Genomic DNA, 22,454 nt, shown 5'->3' with positions numbered 1-22,454 from the left:
GGTCCCTTACCCTAGCCCTTCCGCTGCCCCGGCCTCTGACTCCAGCCCTGACGCCAGCCCAGGGGTCCCCCGACGCAGCCCACCTGAGCCCCGAGGGCCGCGAGGCACGCAGACCGCCGCCCTTCGCTTAGCAGACTTCCAACCGTCTAGTTTACATTTGAGGCGCCTGGAGGCCCTAGAAGGCGAGACTGCCCGGAGCAGTCCCTCACATTTGCATTGTTGCAAAACAAAACAACGAAACGGAAAGGCACGTTCTGATCCCAAAGTGCGGGACTTCGCAGACTGCGAGCAACGCGTTCGTGCCACTCAGTTTACAACGACAATCTGAGTGGGGGAGGGGAGGAGCCACTACTTTAAACGTCGTTTACATAGTAAAACAAACAATGCACAGAATAATGTGCTCGATGAGCTTTGTTTGGGGAGTAAAACATGAACCATGAAAGAAATGTGCTTTCGTGGGGGCTTCGTTTCCGGATCCGGCCGTCCCATCCAGTTCCCTCTCCGCACACGGAGAAACGTGGAAAACCTCAGATCTCCAGGGTGTGACGCTGCCCATTTTACCAGGAGGAAGATGAGCCCAGCAAGTGGGCGGCTGGCTGGGCGCCCAAGGTCAGGGCGCCAGCAGCGCGCGCAGGCCCCGCCCCGCCGTCAGCAGGAGCAGGAGCAGGAGCCCGAGCCCAGGCGCAGGCGCGGAGCGGGAGGCGAGCAAGCAGGTGGCGTAGGTGCTGAAGGCCACGTGGCGCATGGCGCACACGTGCTCGGTGCGGCATGCCTCGTCACAGGCCCTGTCATCGTAGCTGACCGAGTTGTAGACGTAGTAGCGCTGCAGCGCGCCCTGGTCACTGGCGATGCGGTCCAGAGCTGTGTGCAGGGACTGGGCGCCTGCGTCCGGCACCCCGTAGGCCTTGGTCAGCCGGTACTCCAGCTCCCAGCGCGGCGTCCCCTGTGCGTTGGCCAGGCTCAGGTTCAGAAAGTAGGTCACCATGTCCTGGAGAGGGGGCACGGGGCGGCCAGCTGTGAGCTGCTGTTCGGTTCCACCCCCAGTCCTGCACCTTGCATTTGCTCCCGAATTCTTTATAGCCAAGACAGTGATCACTACTGAGCATTTAATTACCTACCAGGTCTACTTGCAGACATCCTCTGATTGAATCTGATAAGGCAGCTGCGCTTATTACCCCCATTTCACTGATGAGGAAACTGAGGCCTGAAGAGGTTAATTCACTTGGCCAGGGTCATGCAGGTGTTCAGTGGCAGAGGCAGGATTGCAACCCAGGTTATGTGCCTCAGACCTATGCATTTCTGTCCCACCAAGCTTCTGGGCACATAGAAGATGCTCAATAAGTATTTGCAGAATGAATGGATGAAAAGCAACTTAAAGGGAGTAGGACTGACCATGAGCAGAGTGCCTGGCTGAGAGAGGTTATAAACGGTGGACCCCTAGCGCCCAGTTGCATCTTCAGGACTAGAATCTGAAGGGTTTAGCAGTCCGACACTTTCCAGTTAAATTTATGGACCTGCTTCAGATCACTAGAAATGGCGGTAAGAAGAGCTGCCACATGTGGACCACAACTGCATGCTGGGTGCATTACATCATTTAGTCCTCCCCCAAACCCTTTTACACATGAAGCAACTGAAGCACAGAGGGGTCAAAAAGCTCAAAAACCTTACAAGTGGTGGATCCAGGTCTGTCTCCCTCCCTGAGAAGAATGTGGGGCATATTATGGGGTGCAGTGGGGGTTCCTCAGCCTGCAAGTCCTCGCTAAGATTCTCTGAGTGTCCGTGTGGGCAACAGGCCACACCCTTGAAAATCCTCAGACCTCTTCTCCATCTACATTACTCCCTGGAGTCAAGGACCTAGGTTGTCTCATCCCATCCCTGGCTTTCAATGTCTTCTGTCCACTCCCAGATTAAATCTCTAAACCCACCTCTTCCCGGAGCTCCAACTTGCCCCCTCCCTCGCCACTTCCACTTAATGCCATTTCACCGTCCCAAAGCTAACTGGTCCAAACCCGACCTCTGATGGTCCCTCCGAAGCCTGGTGGCCCCACAGTCATCCCATCTCAGTAACCGGCAGCCTCATCCTCTCCCTTGCTCAGGCCGGAATCCTTGGAATCCTCGTGGACTCTTCTCTTCCTCTTGTGCCCCACCTCCAGCTACCGGCACATCTGACTGCTCTGCCTTCAGAATACGGCCAGGACCCGACACTTCTCACCAGCCCACTGCTACCGCCCTGGCCAAGCCACCCTCGTAGCTGCCTCCTGACTGCCCCCTGCATCTGCACTCGCCCCTGCAGCCGCTTCTCTGCACGGCAGGCATGGTGATTTTGGAAAATTTTAAGTCAGAAGATTTTCATCCTTCTGCCCAAACCCTCCACATCCAGAGACTGCATCGTGGCCTACGTGACCTGACCTCGCCCCTCCCACTGTGCCCTGTGACTGCCACTGTGGCCGCCCAGCCTCCTTGCTCCTCTCCTAACTCTCCGAGCACAGGCCCACACTGGGCCCTTCGACTTGCTCATCCCTCCGCCTCGCTCCCTCAACTTACTGTGAACTCAAATGTCACCGTATCTCTGACACTTTCCCTGCCCCACCTGTCTCCCACAGCACACCCCCATAACCGTCACCGCCCTGTCCCCTCACGCTGTTTTGCTTTTCTCCTTAGCCCTGCTCTCTGTGCCATACTTAATTTTACTTATTTGTTTATCGTCTCTGTTCTGTAAGAATGTCAGGTCCAGGAAAGTGGTGACTTTGTTTTGATCACTTGTGTATCTCCTGAGCTTAGAATGGGGCCTGGCACATGGCAGATGCTTAATGCATTTTGTTGAATAAATGAAGGAATATTTCTTTGTCATTTCAACAATCACAAGCACATTCTAGAAGGTGCAGGATTACTCGATTAGGAGCTGAAGCCTAGTCAGTACATAGGAAGAGGCAGGCAATGGGCTTGAGGTCAGACTGTGGGAGGCCTTAAATACCAGGCCACGGAGACACAACTTTATCTTAAGGGCACTGGGGAGCCACTGAAGATTTTTGAGCAGGAGAGAGATAAGATGAAAGCAGTGCTTTAGAAAGATGAATCCCTTCTGTAGTGTGCACAGATGGACCAAAGCAGGGCACGGCTGGAGGCAAGGAGACCAGGGAGGAGGCTGTAGCAGTGATCCAGGGTGAAAGATTTGATTAAGAAAAATTGACCTGACTTGGTGAGAGGCGGCCCCAGGGTTTTGAACCTGAGCTCGAGAAGGGTGGAGGTAACTTGACCTTCCTAAGGCTGGGTGGCCAGTGGTGGGTGGATTAATGGCGAGTTAGGGAGGCAGTGATGCATTCAGGTCCCTCCCACCCTCCTCCTGTGCCCCAGCACACCCAGGGCTCCTGACCTGCAGGCTCAGTGTGGCTCGGTCGTATTCAAACACCCGGATGCTTGGATTGTTGGCCCCGTTGACCACTCCAGGTAATGTGGTCTTCCAAGGGGTGACCCCAGGTGTGAGGAACATGACGTTTATGGGGGCACCTGTCAGGAAAGACAGCCGGACTGAGAGGCTGGTGGCAGGCAGGAGGCAGGCTGGCAGCTGCCCCCAGGCCGAGTACCTGCATCATCGTAAAACACCCGAAAGCTGTCGGTGTGATGGTGCCCAAAGAACTGCCCTGCTATGACGCCATGGTGCTTCTGGACGACCTCCAGGTACTGCTCGTTGAAGGTCTCCCGGAACCACGCCTTGTTCCTCGTCTTCTCGAAGAACCCCGGGGGTATGTGGCCGGTAATGTACACCTACGAGGAAGGAGCGCCCAGGAGCGGCTCAGAGACGCCTTCTCCAGCCTCTCCTTGCTATCTCCCAGAACCTGCCCCTCTCCCCAAAGGCAGGTGGACAGGCGCACGTGTATCTCCTCCCTGAACTTCTCCCCATTCCGCCTCCCAGGCCGATTCACTGCATGTGCCGCACGCCTTCCGCCACTGTGCCTTCGCCTGTGCTGTGCCATGAAGGACGCCACCTGGAGTGCCATTCTCACTTTCACTTCTGTGAAACCTACCCATACTTCAAAACCTAGCTCAAAGAGCACCTCCTCCATGAAGCCTTCCTGGTGCTTCAAAGACTAGTCCTCTCCTCCTCCTTCCCTTGCACCCCTTGTCCTTCCCTCCCCATCTTTACCATAGGAGGCGCCAATCAGTGAGACCAAAGGCTCGGAAGCCAGTCTTCCTGGGTTCAAGTCCTGGCTGTATCACTCATTGGCTGTGCAACTTGGGAAAGTTACTTTACCTCTTTATACCTGGGAGAGCTTGGGCACTAATGAAACCATCCTTGCATGGCTGTGTAGCTTACGCTACGCGGTAATGTGCGTGCATGTCTTACATTCCTCAAGTCACTCAGCTAACAACACCTGGACACTTGACTACCATTGCAGGAGGCAGAACAGGGACAGGGTTAAGAGCATGAGCTTTGGGGTCACACTGCAGCTTAGACACCAGCTGTGTGTCACCTCTCTGAGCTTCAGTTTTCTCCCCTGGAATAGCACCTAACTGCTGCAGTTCTGAGAGCTAAACGAGATAATCTCATAAAGCACTGAGCAACGTGGCTGATGCTGGCACAGTGACTGCCACCAGCACCAGCCACGAGATCTTCCTGGGATGTGCTGGACAGTGTAGCAACTTAGGCCAGTCCTTGCAGAGTTGCTGGCCCAGCAGACTAGATGGACACACCCCAAGGGCAGGGCACACGGTAGGGGCTGCAGTTGTGCATGTGGTGGCAGTGGAAAGAGCACTGGACTTGGAGTCTGGAGACCGGTGTTCTGGTCTTGGCTCTGTCACTTATCATGTGATCACTCCTCGTGAGCCTCAGGCTCCTCCTCTGCGATGGGCTCCTGGATCCCAGCTCACAGGGCTGTTGCGAGGATGGAAAAAAACCCTCCAGGTGCCAGGCTGATGAAGGACGTGACGGGCATCTCAGAGTGGGTGGGTGAGTTTGTCCCGAGTGGGAGACTTGTTCAGGAAGTAACCCCAGAGAGGGAGGAGAAAGAAGCAGGAGCCCTTACCCGTTCCCCAGCTCGGGACGCGTTGGCCAGCACATCTGCTAGCCACCGGAACTGCTGGCTGGGGTCGGCCATGCCTGCCGTCTGCTCGTTGTTGCTGTAGTACAGGTTGGTGTTGAGGACCACTATGCGGCCGGCCTTGCTGGGACCCGGCAACTTCTCAGAATAGAAGGCACCTAGGACATCACAGCCAGGGAGAATGGAAGGGGTCCCCCGCCTCTGGCCAGACACACCCCTGCCCCCTTCCCCTCTACTCTCCCACCTTGTCCTTCCCTTGCACCCGTTGTCTTTCCCTCCCCATCTTTATCATAGGAGGCACCTGAGTGAGACCAGAGGCTCGGGAGCCAGTCTTCTTGGGTTCAAGTCCTGGCTCTATCACTCATTGGCTATGCAACTTGGGAAAGTTACTTTACCTCTCTATACCTCAGTTTCCTCATCTGTATAATGAGAATAACAACAATGCGTGTTTGCCCATCCAGATCCACTGTCAACCCTTCCCCACTGAGCTCTCTGCCCCAGGAGCTGATCTATGTGGACAAAATCGACAGGCTTCCGGTTGGTTTTGACCAGCAGGGAGTCACAACAGCAGGAGACGAAGGAAAGGGAATAGGGTCAGTTTCCTTTGGGCTGGCTGTGTCTCAGAACTAGTGGCTCTCAACCAAGTAATTTTGCCCCATAGGGAACATTTGGCAATGTCCAAGACATTTTGGGTTGTCACAGCTGTGGGTGTTGCTGGCATCTAGTGGGTAGAGGCCAGGGATGCTGCTACACACTCTGCAGTGCACACGACAGTCCTCCACAACAAAGAACTACCCAGCCCACGGTGTTAGCAGTGGCAAGGTCCAAACCCTGCTTGAAGTGGAAGTCACTGGTCTTTCCCAGGGTCTTTCCCAGATGCTCAGTAAATACTGACTTACGATCATTGAGCGCCGTGGGGTTTGGAGCACAGGCTTTGGAATCAGTCCCATATTCTGCTCCCAAGCCTGCCTTTTCTTTTTCTTTTCTTTTCTTTTTCTTTTTTTTTTTTTTTTTTTTTGAGACATAGTCTCACTTTGTTGCCCAGGCTAGAGTGAGTGCCGTGGCGTCAGCCTAGCTCACAGCAACCTCACACTCCTGGGCTCAAGCAATCCTCCTGCCTCAGCCTCCCAAGTAGCTGGGACTACAGGCATGCGCCACCATGCCCGGCTAATTTTTTCTATATATATTAGTTGGCCAATTAATTTCTTTCTATTTATAGTAGAGACGGGGTCTTGCTCTTGCTCAGGATGGTTTCGAACCCCTGACCTTGAGCAATCCGCCCGCCTCGGCCTCCCAGAGTGCTAGGATTACAGGCGTGAGCCACCGCACCCAGTCTCCAAGCCTGCCTTTTCTAAGTAAACTATGTGGCTTTGGCCAAGTGACTTGGTATCTTCAAGCTTCAGTCTCCTTCTCTGTAAAATGGGGATATAATCAGTACCTATTTCAAAGAGTTGTTATGAAGACAAAATTAGATCAGACCTGGCATGCAGCAGGTGCTCTTTATGGTAGCAAATGATGTTAGTACCTTCTTTGAAGAGAGCAATGGATTCGTCACTCAGCCAGGGTTTCCACAGTTCCGCTACCTGGTTGTAGATGTTGTTTCTCCCTGCTGGGAACTGGTTTTTGGGGTGAAAGTCATGATTTCCCAAAGCAGCATAGACTTTAGTATCTGGGGGCAAAGGAGAAATACAAAACATATACGCAAAGGCACTTGGTGGAATCAGTCATTTTCAGTTGGCCACCAGCCATCAGACCTAATGAGGAAGAGTGATAGCGATAGCGCAGATGAGAAAAATACAAAGATAAGCAGGAAACTGCAGCCGATAGAATCTGGCTGAACTCTGCTCAGACCTGGGAAGGAAGGACAGAGAGTTCTCTGACTCCAGTCCCTAACCCCATTCCCAGGGGGAAGTCTGCTGGCCAGAAAGGAGCCAGCAGATGAGAAGGGGGAAATGGACGGTCGAAATCATTCAGGTCATTGTCAGTCACTTGGCCATTTAGTGTTCCCAGTTCTTGTCGATTCCAGATCCATCTTACTGTTAGGGAAGGGCTCTGGCTCACTCTGGGAGGCCTTAGGAGTTTCAGTGGTTCATGCAGTCAGCAGATTTGTTGTTGAGCACCTACTATGTGCTGACGCATAGAGCAGGGACCCAGGCTCCCAGTCCCAGAGGCCTTGCGGTGCAGTAGGGTTGACAGGTATTGAGTAATTAGAGGTGTGAGGGCTCCAGCAAAAAGGGAAGGGCCACTGCTGTGGGTGTGGTGACAGAGGGCAGCAGTGGGGGTGCTCCATTAATAATGGAGCACTCCTGCTTTTATTCTGTGCTCTGTGTCTGGCACATAGTGGGTGCTCCATTAATAATGTGACGATGAACTAAACTCCTCACGTGCTCAGAGCAGGGAGGGCCTTGCCCTTGTATGAGCTTGCCCCATCCCAGGGAGTGACCTTGAACTAGTGAGGAAGGCTAGAGCCTCCAATTCTCTCACAAATCCTTTGCCCTGTGTGGCCTACAAGATCTAGAAATGCTGACAGCTCTGCCAAAGTAGGAGGTTGTGGAGTGCATCACTGTAACCACCTTAAAAAAAACCCTCACCTCTCTAACGTGCCAGCAGCCATTGAGAATCCATTGAAGAAAAAACACAAATCCGAAGGGCAGATGAAGAGGGAGGGAATCGCTCCCATTGTGGTACCGCCTGTGTGCCAGGGTCCTCACCAGCACGAGCCCCCTGGGGGCGTGACCTGGCATCCTGCCCATTTCCAAGTCCTCTACCCCTAGAGTGGTGTCCCACCCATAACAGATGCCCACTACATATTTGTTGATTGACTAAATGACTGAACGCATTACCTTATTTAATCCGCATAACCACCCTCTGGGCAGGTACCATTCTTTTCCTTTTTTCACTGGGAGAAAAACAGTCTGGCTGAGATGACCCAGCTAGAACGTGGCAGAGCTGGAACTGGGCCCTGGATTGGTTTGCCTTGGGCGCCTGCGCTCTCCGCCACTCCCCGGAGCAGGGAGGCAGGGACTGGCGTTGCCCCCAGCGACTCTGGGGGCAACGCGGACTGAACGTGGCAGGAAGAGCACGTGCTGTGGATCCTGGAATCCTAAACCTCTGTCTCTTCCTCCTCTCGAACCAGTTACTTGGCCCCTCTGTACTTCAGCCTAATTATCCATAGAAGAAGAGCGTTCTGCCTGGCCTATGTTGTATAATTCTCAAATAAGACAATGCTTCATTTCATCTCTTCCAATTTATTCTCATTTTACCGTCTCTAAAAGTGAGGTGTGTCTTGCGGCTGTGGCCGGGAGAAAGCGCTGTGTCAGACTGGAAGTGACAGCGTTTTTTTCTTAGCAATACATAAAATAACCATGCATCTTTAAGTCAATGGCACCTCAGATATTAGAAAATTCCATAAATGTGCAAGTGTGGTATAAACTGCAAAATCTTATCATCTACATTTTCTTATCTATTATTTCACTATTAGTCTAAAAGCCCCATACAGAGCAAAGGAAGTTTGATTCCCTCCCTAGGAACTGACTAGCTCTGAGCCATCCATTGTGAGTAACAGACCTATTGCTGGAGTGGGGGAAATGTCATGGTTTGACCCCAAGTAGTGACCTCTGCTCAAGATGAAGGTCCCCCAGCAGTCCGAGTTGGGTTGGGTTGGCTTGGGTTGGGTTAGACCAACTAGAAGCCTCCAGACATCCCCTTGCACACACTGATTTACACTGAGCAAAGGGGTCTGTGGGAGTAGGGATAATAGCAGTGCTCAAACCAGGATTTGGGTCCCCACCCTTGCCACATGATCTTGAGCAGTTTCCTTGACCCCAAGGCTCACCTTCCTCATCAGTAAAATGGAGATGTACTAGCTCTTCTGCCCAGGATTATCACGACAGTGAATGAGACAAGGCGCATGACACTTAGCACTTGATACATGTGGTTACTCTGCTGCTGTTTTAATTTTTACTGTCACCATTCCATGTCTGGGTCCTGAGGACCCGTGGCTAAGACTAGAGGGAACAGCTGGACCAGAGCCCACAATGCAGGAGGAGCAGGGGTGGCTAGTGGGCTGCTTTCACGGGTAGCCCGCCAGCCCGACTCAGCCCCCAGGACTTTGTGTTTGAAACATATTCAAGGACCATTACACTGTATTCTCCCTATAGTGTCCCTTAGAGCTGCTGCCTCGCTCGCTCCCCGTCCCCGTCCCCTCTGCCAGGCTCTGAAGGCCTTGGAAGCAACAAGAAACAGCACTTTGCTGCAAATCAGCATCTCCCAGAGCCCCTGGCAGCGGGATGGTTTGAGGGTGGAGGATGTCAGCCCCAGCCAGAGCAGGACACAGGGCTGTGAGGACCTCCCCAGGGATGACACCTGTGTGTAAGCGTAAACACTCTTCTGTGGGTCTGCTGTTAGACCGGTAGGGGCAGAAGGCAGGGAAACAGCAGGCACTCCCTGTAACAGGATTCTGCGTGTACCATGGGCCCACAGGCTCACATGTCACTTGCGGGGTTGTTGGGAAGGTAAGAAATGATCACTGTGAAGCACCTGACACAGGACCTGGCCGACAGCCATTGTCACCAATGGATGAAGGTCTTTACACTTGCTGCTGCTATTGTCCCCCAGGCACCACCTGGGGTTCAGGGGACGTGGTGGGCAGGGGGACGATGACAGAGTCTCACCTGGAAAGACCTCTCTGATGAGCTTGGTCAGGCGTCCCACAATTTCCAGCACAGCTGCCTCTCCCAGCCTCTCGTTGGGCACATGAGGCGTGTCATCGCTGCAAAACACCACCGAGCCAGTTAGGGCCCAGAACTCAGGAAGGGACACAAGCAAAGGAAGGGAAGCTCTGCAGTGAGAAGTTGTGGGCTGGGCCTCAGATGTCCACTTAGCGGGGAATAGCCAGGCTGGAGTGGAGCCAGGACAGAGTTCAAATCCTGGCTCTGCCATGTACCTGCTGTGGGTCCCTGGGCTGGTTGTTTAACCTCTCTAAGCCTCTATTAGCTCATCTGTAAAGTGGGGATAATAAGGTACTACTCATAGAGTATTTGTGAGACTTCGATCAAGGGGAGAAATTATATGTATAAAATTGCATATAGGTTGCTAGGTTGTGGTGAATAGTATTTAGAGAGGGAAGCTCTGGGTTCCAGTCCCATCTGCAAGCCCCCAGGGGGTTCGGGGTAGAGAAGCCATCTCTGGATGCTGCACCTTTCCCCAAGAGTTCTAAGGAGTTAAGTTGGGAGCTGGCTTCAGAGTGTAGGTTCAGATCTTCTCTAGGGCAGATCCAGGACCTGCCCCAGGACATTGTGTCCCCCATTCAACTGATCTAAATTCTTGGATCCACCTTGGAAATGCTCAGCACGGGAGGAGAATGGTGGCAGGGGGCATTTGAGGATGGGTAGAAGTTCAAATAACTTAAATCTGGAGGCCTCTGCTAGACCAGATTGAGAGAGGAACCTGCTGGCCATGTCCTCGGCCCTCGCCAGGAGTTAACTAGCTTAACACAAATACTGCCGCCAGGAGCTCACACGGGCTTACAATGTGCCATTAGTCATATCCACTGATCGGTTCCTCATTATAACCCTACAACGTAGGTTCTGCTGTTAGACCCATTTAGCAGATTAAAAAAACAAGGCACAGAAGGGTTAAGAATTGTGCCTAAGTGCAGCCAACCAGAAAGTGGTGGAGTCAAGATTTGAACCCCATCAGCATGGCCGCAGAGTCTATGACAACACCCATCACATCCTAACTGCATCTCTGATACTCACTAGGGCAGCAAGAGGAGGTGTTTGGCCCTGAAAACTCTTTGGGGACAGGCTAGGAACCCAAAGACATAGGAAGAAAATTCTACTTTTTTCCTAGTTTGGAGGATCTAATTCTGTCTGCTAGAAAACACATCCAATTTCTACTGGTTATTCTCTAAGGGCTTGCAGCTCGAGGAGAAGTCAAACTTTTTTATAGTTGAGGAATTATAAAGGGTCCTCGAGATCACCTGGTCCAATGCCATACACCTCTGCAAGGTCCCATAGATCTCCCAGAAAAATTATACATCTGTTAAAGGATGATGAATTTCCCAAAGCCTCTCCCAGATGGATCACGTCTTTCAGAATGATACACATTTCCCCCTCCTCAGAGAAATCAGAGGCTCCCACAGCAAGACCCCTTGAGGGAGCAGGTGTCCAAGGTCATGGACTAAATTTCACTTTTTTCTTAGATTGACTCCGGACCCCAAGGGGACCCCAAGGAAGCCAGGGCCGTGCAGGACCCTCCTGAGACAATGTCACGTTTCTTTTTTTTTTTTTTTTTTTTGAGACAGAGTCTCGCTTTGTTGCCCAGGCTAGAGTGAGTGCCATGGCATCAGCCTAGCTCACAGCAACCTCAAACTCCTGGGCTCAAGCGATCCTCCTGCCTCAGCCTCCCGAGTAGCTGGGACTACAGGCATGTGCCACCATGCCCGGCTAATTTTTTTTTCTATATATATTAGTTGGCCAATTAATTTCTTTCTATTTATAGTAGAGACGAGGTCTCGCTCTTGCTCAGACTGGTTTCGAACTCCTGACCTTGAGCAATCCGCCCGTCTCAGCCTCCCAGAGAGCTAGGATTACAGGCGTGAGCCACCGCGCCGGGCCAATGTCACGTTTCTTAAGTGCCCAGCCTTGCCTCTCCCCCTGCCAACCACAAGATCACCTGAGGGTCATTCCTGGTCACTCCCATGTCACACAGTGGGGGACAGCTGGGAGCCTCACGGGTTTTATTCTGCTTTATAGAAGTGTCGTGGAGGCTGGCAGAGGGAGCGTGGACTCAGAGCCCCTCCCAGCCTTGCTCGCCAGCTCTCCTGCAGTAAAGCCTCCCCAGTCCTGCCCGATGGTGTCAGGCGTCATCCTTCCTCGCTGGGATGTACTGGTCAACGCGTTTATCTGCATTGCCCACAAGACCGTGAGCTCCTTGAAGGCAAGTCTGGGTCTCCATCGTCTCAGTTCCCCAGTGGCCACCACAGGGCCAAGCACCCGACAGGCTCACCTACCAAGTGAGGGAGTGGGCGGGACCAGGGGGACCTTGAGTGATAAGGAAGGCAAGTTCCCAGGAAAGTGGACAGACTCCACTAAGCAGCATCCTTAGAGGAGAAGCAGACACTGGCCTCTGTGGCTGAGCGTAATCGTCCCTCCAGCTGTCCCGTGCAGAGCCGTGCTCTGACCAGTGAGAATGCTCCAGGGCCACTGGGCAGCCCAGGGGTGGCCAGCAGCTGACCAGGACACTTGGCCACAATTCTGGCCCCCTTTCAGCCCTGGCACCTTCTTCCCTTCCTGCATTTGGATCTCTCTGGCTTAGAGTCCCTAAACCCCCGTGGGGGTGGCTCCAGTGTCCACCCCCAACTTAAAACCCAGGAGCTCCTCAGGTGCCCAGACATGCCACCACCATGTCCCCAGCTGTGTTCTGCCAAGAGAGATATGGAGGTTGAGGACACAGACTTTGGAATCAGTCGGACTGGGCAAGGTACATAACTCCTTGACGCTTCGGGTTCCTCATCTCTGTGACAGGGCTGATCTGAGGATTAAGGTGACTGAAGTGCCAGGCTGGCACACGGCACACAACAGGTACCGGCGCAGGGGAGCTGCTGCCCCGACTGCTCACCCGGTCCAGAGGATGAAGTCCGGCTGCGGCTCGATCTGCTTCATGGCATAGACAGAGGAGTTGACGAGGATCCAGGGAGCATCGCAGAGGTAGTCGCCCCAGGGGCCCGCGCTGGGCACTGGCTGGGAGCCCGCTGACGGGCACACTTGGAGGGGGTCTTTGGATACACTGTAGTCGGGGTCCAGGTGCAGGTCAGAGATGTGCCAGAACTTCCCTGCAGGGGAAAAGAGACCCTCCCTCAATGCCGTCCCTCCTGAGCCTGGATGGGGCGGCAGCCTGGGGAACCCTGGGCCGGGGGAGGGGGGGTCACACAGGATAAAGGACGCCTCCTCTGGGCACCCAGGATTCAGAGAAGAAGGGCCCACAGGTCTGGCTCTGCCCAGAGGGAGGAGGCTTACACGCCAAGTGAGCCAGAAGATCTTGCTAATCAATACCAGCAAAAACTTGGGGAAATGTGTAGAAATGAGTCTAAGAGTACTAGACCAGGAAAAAAGGGACACCATTTCAGACTGGGCTGAGTTTCTCCTGTCGCGAAGCCTGCAGGATTCTGGATTTAGGGTGGCAGCTCAGGCAGCTGGGACAGGTCCTGTTTGCTGAAGCTGTTGACCCAAACCTGGACTCAGCTCGGAACCAAAGGAGGCTGAGTCCTATGCCAAAACCTCTCGGCATACAGAGGAAGAAATCCAAAGAAATGGGCGAGATGGAGTGATCTGTCCCGTGCACACGGTGGAGGGCCTGGCACAGGCAGTTTCGATGACTGCTTATTGAAGGAGGGTTTGGCCTCTGCCCTGAACCCCATGTTTCTGGCTAAGACAAGGGTAAGTCCTGGGATTTCCTCACCCTCCACTTTTGGTTTCACTTCCGCTTCCATTTCCCGGATCACTCAGATCCAACAGTCCCTCAGATCCAACATCCCTCGCCCAGGAAGCCGAGCTGGGCCTAGGAGACTCGACTTCCGTTGATTTCAAGGTTGGGTAGCCCTTGCCCCACCTGAGCCACAGGCCATTCAGTGTGGCTCCAGGACAGGCCCACAGGTAATGGCTGGCTCAGACCTCACTCCCAGATGCTCTAGAACTTTTGCCCACATCTCCAGGTCTCAGGAAAGGACCTGGAACTTGTTCACACTAAGGTGTAAATGACTGATTAAGCAAATCACCATCCCACACATGTGCACTGTTCAGTCCTCCTCACCACAGCTCTGGAAAGTATTGATCCCCATCCCCATTTTACAGAAAAGGAAACTAAGTCCAGAGGTCTGAGATCACGTGGTAATGGTGGGGGCCTCTGGCTCCAGATCCTCTCCCAGGGAGATGTGATTGTTAAGAGGATAAAACCAGTGCCTTTTTATTTTAAATGTGCCTTTTTGTTGACAGTGTATGCCCACATTTTTATTTTTTATGCAAACTGAGTTTTTGTTTATAACAGGGGGGGATTTAACCTTTTCGCACAAATTGTGATCTCTAGGCTGGGCACGGTGGCTCACACCTGAAATCCTAGCACTCTGGGAGGCCGAGGCGGGAGGATCGCTTGAGCTCAGGAGTTTGAGACCAGCCTGAGCAAGAGTGAGACTCTGTCTCTACTAAAAATAGTAAAAATTAGCCGAGTGTCGTGGCGTGCGCCTGTAGTCCCAGCTACTCAGGAGGCTGAGGCAAGAGGATTGCTTGAGCCCAGAAGTTTGAGGTTGCTGGGAGCTAGGCTGACGACACAGCACTCACTCTAGCCTGGGCAACAGAGTGAGACTCTGTCTCAAAAAAAAAATTATAACCTCTAATATATCAGAAATTATCCCTACAGAGGCAAAGCCCTAAGCCAGAGTGAAGGATCTAACTGCCCCATTCCGGCTAGCAAGTGGGCAGAGCTGGTGGCTCTTCCAAGCCTCTGGGCTGATACTGTGAGTGGGTCACACCTGCTTCCAAGCCTGGGGCCAGGCTGGCCAGGCCGGATGGGGCGAGGGGCCTTTGCCCTTGTCTCTGTGTGAGTCGCCACCCCTCCGCTGACGACCACAGCAGAAGCTATTGCCCTGCCCCAAGCAGGCTCTTTCTCAATTAACCACAAACAGCAGGCAGTTAGGCCCTTTCACATCAGCTCTCAAAGTTTTCAATGAACATTTCTCCACTTCAGAAACTCCCAGCTTCCTCACTGCAGGGCACAGATCCCAGTGACCTCGTCAGCCGCCCTCAGCCGCAGCCCATGCTGCTCACAGGGCTCTTCCAGGGCTGCCTGCCTGTCTGCAATGTCAGTTTTGTGCCAGCGCCAAGCCTGCCTTGCTCATCTGGTGGGACCTGGCAGATGTGCTAATGGGTCTTCCATGAATGAGCATAGCCTTGGGGAGGACAATTATTAATAGAATTCTAAACACTCAAAGGATGGTAGCTGCATGCCCGCCCTTTGCCTGTTTATCTAGTTTCATCCTTGTAGCCGTTCTGTAAGGAGGGCATTCTACTGCACATTTCCTAGATGAGGAAACTAAGGCTCAAACCCAGACCTCTCTGGTTCCAAAGTTAAGACACAATGTTATCAGCCTGTTGACTTGGAACCCCCAGAAGGTGCTTCTTATTTTTATATATATATATATACATATATATATATATATATATATATATATATATATATTACTCATAAGAAAATGGAAGCAGATTGGTCTAGGTGGCTCACACCTGTAATCTTAGCTCTATGGGAGGCCGAGGCGGGAGGATCCTTTGAGCTCAGGAGTTCGAGACCAGCCTGAGCAAGAGTGAGACCCCGTCTCTACTAAAAGTAGAAAAATTAGTGGGGCATGGTGGCATGCACCTGTAGTCCCAGCTACTCAGAGGCTGAGGCAGGAGGATCACTTGAGCCCTTAAACTCCTTGAGGAGTTTAAGGCTGCAGTGAGCTATGATGATGCCACTACACTCCCCCAGGGCAATGGAGCAAGACTGTCTCCAAAAAACAAAGAAAAGAAAAGAGAAAAGAAAGTGGAAGCAGCTAGCCACAGTGGCCTATACCTGTAATCCCAGCACATTGGGAGGCCAAGGCAAGAAAATCACTTGAGGTCAAGAGTTTGAGACCAGCTGGGGCAACATAACAAGACCCCTCTCTACAAAAAATTTAAAAATGATCTGGGCTTTGTGGCACACACCTGTAGTCCCAGCTACTCAGGAGACTGAGGGAGGAGAATTGCTTGAGACCAGGAGCTTAAGGTTGCAGGGAGCTACGATGATGCCACAGCACTTCAGACTGGGCAACAGAGCGAGACCCTGCCTCCAAAAAAAAAAAAGGCATACCAAGTTCCTATATCATTATTATTCATTAATTATTGAGAATACAAATAAGTCTGGTCACAATCCAGTGAGTAGTTAAGGGCAGAGATCTCTAGGTGGGAACCCAGCTCCATCACCAGGTAGCTGTGTGAACTTTATTCTGTGCCTGTGTCCTCCACAAAACGGGGTAACAGCACCCCTGCCTCTTGGGGCCCTTGTGAGGATTGAAGTGAGATAGTTGAGCTAAACCATATGGGCACAGGAAATGGGAGGCAGCAATTACTTTACATTTGGTTCCTGGGGTGTCCTGCAAGTTCCCCTCCCACCTTGGGAGGAAGACGAGACCAGGGCGGGGGTGGCTGCTGTCCTTTGCAGGTAAGGTGAGGGCTGAGTGGGGCATTTGAAGTGAAACAAAGTGAAGACAGATCCTGTCTCCCCCTGGACGGCCCTGGCTGAGTAGAGGGCCCGTGGGCACAGCGTCCCTGGGCAGGCAAAACGTTTCCTGGCTCTCCTCCGTCACCAAAGGGGTCCCCTCATGACACTAGGGACATCAGACACAGGGCCCAAGGCCTAGTAGCTTTGCGGGGCCTATGGAAGTGTCTGAGACATGAAAAAAAATGTACTGACTCCAAAAATGCAGCAGAATCACAAACTATCAAAATCAAATAATTCATCAAAATCAATAATTCATTTCAAAAGCAATGTTTAAAAATTTCATTAAAATAATGAAATGAGGTCCTTTTAGCATGATATGAGGTCCTTTTAGCATGATTTGTGATGGGAGAGTAGAAGGAGCTCCCAAAAGTCATTCCAAAAACCTAAGAAGGTCTTAAAATGGCCAGAAGGTTTGCTCTGGGCAGGACGGTGCCTGCCATTTATTTAGCACCCACAGAAGGCAGACACTGTGCCACTCACCCTATCCATGCAGCCTCACGACAACATGATGGAATACATCCTGGAATTGCACGCATTTTACAGATGAGGAAACTGAGCCACTGAGTGGCAGACCTGGGGTTCACATCACATCAGAAGGGAACTGATCGAAGTGCACTTTATTCTGCCACTACCTAGCAGTGTGACCTTGACATATATACAGGTGCTTCTCTGCTTATGATGGGGTTGTGTTCCAATACACCCATTGTAAGTTGAAAACGTCTTATGTCAAAAATGCATTGGATACACCTAACCTACCACGCCTCATAGCTTAGCCCAGTCTACCTTGCACATGCTCAAAACGTTCACATCAGCCTACAGCTGGGCAAAATCACCTAATACGAACACTGTTTTATAATAAAGTGTTGAATATCTCATGCAATTTATTTAATACTGTTCTGAAAGCGAAAAAAAGAATGCTCATCTGAGTACTTCAAGTATGGTTTCTACTAAATGCACATCCCACCATTGTAAAGTGAAGCAAACCATGGGAAGTTGGCGACCATCTGTGTGTATAGTCCCTTAAACTTTCACAGATTTTACAATGTACATGCACAATCTCACTTAACTATATATATATATATATATACACACACACACACACACACACACATTTTTTTTTGAGACTGGGTTTTGCTCTGTTGCCCAGGCTGGAGTGCAGTGGCATCATCATAGCTCACTGCAGTCTCCAACTCTGAGGCTCAAGGGATTGTCACTCCTCAACCTCCAGAGTAGCTGGAACTACAGCTGCACATGACCACACCCAATATTTTATTTTTTTAGAGATGGGGGTCTTGCTATGTTTCCCAGGCTGATCTCGAACTCCTGGCCTCAAACCATTCTCACACCTCAGCCTTCTGAGCCACTGGGATTGCAGGTGTAAGCCACCCTGTCTGGCTAACTATCTTACTTAATTTCTCCTCTGCTATTATCCCTATTTTACAGATATTGAAATAGAGGCTCAAGATCACATAAGTGTCCAAAGGCAGGACCTAGGTTTTGGGCTTGAGCCAATGGTTATGTCAGAAAAGACATGCATGAAACTTGGAATCAGGGAAATCTTATTTTGAATCCTGGCTCCTCCACACAGGCGGTGGCAACTTGAGCAAGGGACTTCCTGGGCTGAGCCTCAGTTTCCTCGCCTGTAAAATGAGGATGAGAATGTCCCTGTTACAGAGAACCTGGCTATCGGTGAACGCGCCAGACTAAGCGCTCATTCCTGGGGCCACACTGCCCCTGGGCCTTTGTGTCCCCAAGTGTCAGAAGTATTGAATAAAGGTTCGCTGAGGGCCTCCCCACCCAGCAATAGCAAGACTCTGTCTCTACTAAAAATACAATAATTAGCAGGGCGTGGTGGCGCATGCCTGTAGTCCCAGCTAATTGGGAGGCTGAGACAGGAGGATTGCTTGAGCCCAGGAGTTTGAGGTCGCTGTGGGATAAGCTGACACCACAGCACTCTAGCCCAGGTGACAGAGCAAGATTCTGTCTCAAAAAACAAACAAAACAAAAAACCCCATCCCAAGAGGACGTAGGGAAGGGCATGAGGCATAAGGCATCTAGGCATGTTTGTCCTGCATTTCCTAGCTGGGGAATCTTGGGTAGGTGTTATATCCCCTTTGAGTCTCACTGTCCTTGTCTGCAAAGTGAGTATAATTATAATAGTACCTACTTGGGGCTATAAAAAAATCAAATGAGTGTCTTTTCTTTCATTTTTCAAATGAGTTTTAAAAATACAGTGTATGTTAAGCCCTAAGTACCAAGTCTGGTCCATTTTAAGTGCTCAGTATAGGAATGTTAGAGCCAGGTGTGCTGGCTCACCCTGTAATTCCAGCACCTTGGGAGGCTGAGGTGGGAGGATCGCCTGAGTCTGGGAGTTCGAGACTATCCTGGGCAAGATAGTGAGACTGTCTCTACAAAAAATAAAAAGATTTCTTTTGCTGTATTAGCTTGAAAATTTTCCACCACTCTTATTGTTTCAAATTTTCATTATTATAAATAATACAGCAATGAACATTTTTGTGCATTTGTGGGGAGAAATTCTTATTAACCAGTAAGACTCTGGGCTGGGGAGAGTGTGCCCACTGGCATGTGGATTTCTAAGAAAACATATTTATAAGTGAAAAAGTGACAGAGGTGAAAGATTCTCTTTCTTTTCTTTCTTTCTTTCTTTCTTTCTTTCTTTCTTTCTTTCTTTCTTTCTTTCTTTCTTCCTTTTAATTAGAGACAGGGTCTTGCTCTGTCACCCAGGTTAGAGTGCAGTGGCATGATCATAGCTCACTGCAGCCTTGAACTCCTGGGCTCAAGTGATTCTCCTGCCTCAGCCACCCGAGTAGCTGGGACTACAGGCACACACCACCAGGCCCAGCTAGTTTTTAATTTTTTTGTAGAGATAGGGTCTCACTATGTTGCCCAGCATAGTCTTGAACTCTTGGCCTCAGGCTCTTCTCCTGCCTCCCAAAGTGCTGGTTTTGCAAGCGTGAGCTTCCTGACTTGGCCCAGAATTTTCTTTCAATCATTCTTAAGCCACCAGCCAGACTGGTAGTGCCTTGAGTCCCCTGGCAGGGACCTGGGGTATCTGTCTCCAGGGTGGAAGGAGGACTGCCACTCACAGGGAATGACACAGTCCTCTCAGGGCTTGTCCCAGAGACACCTTCCACCTTAACCCAGGTATTTCTCTCTGGCCTGCCCATCAAGCACGGTGCTCCTCCTTGCTGGCCTCCAAGGATGCCTGGCCCTGCCTGCACAGCGCTTTGCCTAGTGCTCTTGGGTAGTGTCTTAGGAAGTGGACTGGCTAGAGTTGCTCCCTAGGGACCACTGGCCCTTCAGACTCCAGCCTAGGAGAACTGAGCTCCTCCTCCTACATCTCAGCAAATGACAACTTCATCCCTCCTGCTGCTGACTGAAAACCTTGGCTTCACCTTTTAGTCTTCCTTTTCTCACACCCACCATCTGTCAGCAAATCTTGTCCAGAATCAGGCCATTTCCCCCCACGCCTACCACCCTGTCCCCACTTCCATCCTTTCACCGGATTATGGCAACAGCCTCCTCAATGGTCTGTCTGCGCCTGCTTCACTGGGGCGACCCACCGGCCAAGTTTGCCTGGGACCAAGGGAGCACCCAGGGCACAGGACTTTAAGTGCTAAAACGAGGAAAGTCTTGGGCAAACCACCTTCACTCAGTTCCATCTCTTCTCAACATGACAACCCAAGACTCTTTTTAAACATACACAAGTCAGGCCACATTACACCTGTGCCCAGAACCCTCTAATGATGCTCCACTTCAGGCTGAATAAAAGCCTGAGTCCTTAAGATGGTCCTCAAGATTACCTGTGAGCTGGTGCCAGGCCCATCCCTGCGACCCCTGACCTCATCTCCCCTCCCGACCCCTGCCCACTCTGCTGCAGCCGTGCACATCACCTCTGGATCTCTGCACTTTCTGTTTCTTCTTCCTGGAACATTCTCCTCCCCTGAATGTCCATGTGGCAATCACCTCAATGCCTCAGGGTTCTACTCAAATATCACTGGATTAAACAGCTCTTCTCTGGTGCCTGTGAGACCCTCCCCGTGTCTCCACCTGCCTATTCTGCATTCTTCTCCATAGCACTTGTCATCCTCATGCTATGTATTTTACTGGTTTGTGCATTTTTTTGTTTGTTTCTCCCCAGGTAAAGAGGGCTTCCTGAGGGCTGGGACTTTGTTTTCTTCTCTCCCATATCCCTGGATTCTAGAATAATGCAAGGTACAGAGAAGGCCCTCAACCTGCCACCTTCTACCTCTGCTAATGTAGCCAGATCTCTTAGCAAAGTCAGTGTCCCTGCCGTTTCCAGCTGTCACCCAACTTAAGATCTTCAGGCTCAAACACCACCACCCACTGCCCACTGACTCTCTCCACCCTGCCTCCCGCCTAGCTCTCTGCTTGCTGTTTTGAGCAGCACTTCAGCTTCCTGTGAGCAGCTTCCAGCAGCCCCAATCCCAAGTTCATAGTACAAAACACAGGCATAGGAGGTGTCCCTGTACCTGGTTCAGCCCTGGCGACTCCCCAGCAGGCCAGGAACGTCAGCCACGTGAGCAGCCGCATCCTCAGGGATCACCTCCCTGCGGCCCGGGTGTCTCGGAGCTGTGGGTTGTCCACGCTGCAGGCTTCCCAAGTAATCATAAGCAAAGTACAAAGTCTTTAAAAGGAGGCCATTTCGCTTCAGGCAATTGCTGTACAACTACAGTTAAGGATTCTGATGCCTCCCACCTCCAGTGAAGACAATCTTGTGACCTCTGCCCAGACGTCCGCCCTTTGACCTCTGCCCAGGCCTCCACCTGTCTAGACCCAGGCCTCTGCACAGACAGTTCCACGATCCACCTCCTGTAGCACAAAAAACAAAGGACATTCTTCCGCCCCCTCCCAACAGGGATGTAGGTTTTAATTCTCCAAAAAGAGTGGGGGATGTTTTAAAGAGACAGAAAACATTTTTGTCATTTTTTTTTCCAGGCCATTCCCTCTGTTACAGTTGTCTGTGGCCAAGTGCCTGAGCAGAAATTCCTGACCTATTACCGGTGTTCCAAGTTATCCAAGGTGACGGCCTCCTCTGGCTTTTCCTCCTTGCCCAGCAGAGTGTGAGTTGAGGAAGCTGAGGAGAGGCCCTGGTGCAGAAGCCAGGTCTCTGCACCTTTATGTAATAGAAGCTGAGCCTGTCTTGCCAGCTCCTGATGATAGCCTTTTAGTTGCAGCCAGCAAATGCAATCTCCAGGAAACTTACCCAACCTCTGACCCTAATGTTAGGCTTAAAGGATTCACCCTCCCCAAACTTCTATTCAAACCTCCTATAAAACCCACCGCTCTCCCCTTCCTAGGGGTGTATTAGGCACTTAGCCTTTCCCAGACCCCTAGGGTCTTACTTACTTACTTACAAGAGGGTAGCTTACTTTTCTTATCTCTCCCGGTTGTTTGAAAAGAATTTATTTTTTTTTTTTTTTGAGACAGAGTCTCGCTTGTTGACCAGGCTAGAGTGAGTGCCGTGGCGTCAGCCTAGCTCACAGCAACCTCAAACTCCTGGGCTCAAGCAATCCTACTGCCTCAGCCTCCCGAGTAGCTGGGACTACAGGCATGCGCCACTATGCCCGGCTAATTTTATATACATATTAGTTGGCCAATTAATTTCTTTCTATTTATAGTAGAGACGGGGTCTTGCTCTTGCTCAGGCTGGTTTCGAACTCCTGACCTCGAGCAATCCGCCCGCCTCAGCCTCCCAAAGTGCTAGGATTACAGGCGTGAGCCACCGCGCCCGGCTGAAAAGAATTTATTTACTCACCCAGAAAAACCCTCTGTAAAACCCAAGGCTCTTACCTTTTCTCTCGTAGACACCTTTTTCAGCCTCCACCCATTTGCACCCAGATTCTCCAAATAAACAGCATTTTGCTACACATGAGGCTTCATGTGTGTCTCTCTCAGCTCCAGACCTAACAATTAAGAGGCAAATATCGTCCACTTCCTGCACCTCCTCTCCCCGGCAGAACAAACAAACCTAAAAATGGCTAAACTTTGCCAAGAAAGGAACAACTCCTAGTTGCAGTATTCAAACACAATGCAAAATGGAGCCCAGCCTGAGTCATCACTCACGCCAGGAAT

General features: G+C 51.3%; 1 protein-coding gene across 1 annotated transcript; it reads right to left on the bottom strand.

The window, feature by feature from the left end:
* Positions 1-393: 393 nt before the first annotated feature.
* SMPDL3B (sphingomyelin phosphodiesterase acid like 3B) lies at positions 394-22,323 on the bottom strand. Its single transcript, XM_012750564.2, has 10 exons — positions 22,173-22,323; positions 21,078-21,191; positions 20,852-20,974; positions 12,663-12,876; positions 9,713-9,810; positions 6,565-6,708; positions 5,025-5,197; positions 3,585-3,765; positions 3,374-3,507; positions 394-988 (listed from the first exon to the last, which is right to left on the bottom strand). The coding sequence occupies exons 3-10, from the start codon at positions 20,910-20,912 to the stop codon at positions 611-613; spliced, it is 1,383 nt and encodes a 460-aa protein (XP_012606018.1). The 5' UTR covers positions 20,913-20,974; positions 21,078-21,191; positions 22,173-22,323; the 3' UTR covers positions 394-610.
* Between the last annotated feature and the right edge of the window lie 131 nt (positions 22,324-22,454).

Source organism: Microcebus murinus, chromosome 2, assembly GCF_040939455.1.
Source record: "Microcebus murinus isolate Inina chromosome 2, M.murinus_Inina_mat1.0, whole genome shotgun sequence".
In the NCBI taxonomy this organism is placed as follows: Eukaryota; Metazoa; Chordata; class Mammalia; order Primates; family Cheirogaleidae; genus Microcebus; species Microcebus murinus.
Note: the sequence above shows the minus strand (reverse complement) of the source record. Positions and strands in the feature narration are given on the sequence as shown.

Bases quoted from the DNA above. Each gene is read 5' to 3' on its own strand.
- SMPDL3B (XM_012750564.2), bottom strand. From the start codon at position 20,912: ATGCGGCTGCTCACGTGGCTGACGTTCCTGGCCTGCTGGGGAGTCGCC. The intron at 12,877-20,851 runs GTACAGGGACAC...TTTCCCCTGCAG, and splicing joins AGTCGCCAGGGCTGAACCAG to GGAAGTTCTGGCACATCTCT. The intron at 989-3,373 runs GTCAGGAGCCCT...CCCCCTCTCCAG, and splicing joins GAGCCACACTGAGCCTGCAG to GACATGGTGACCTACTTTCT.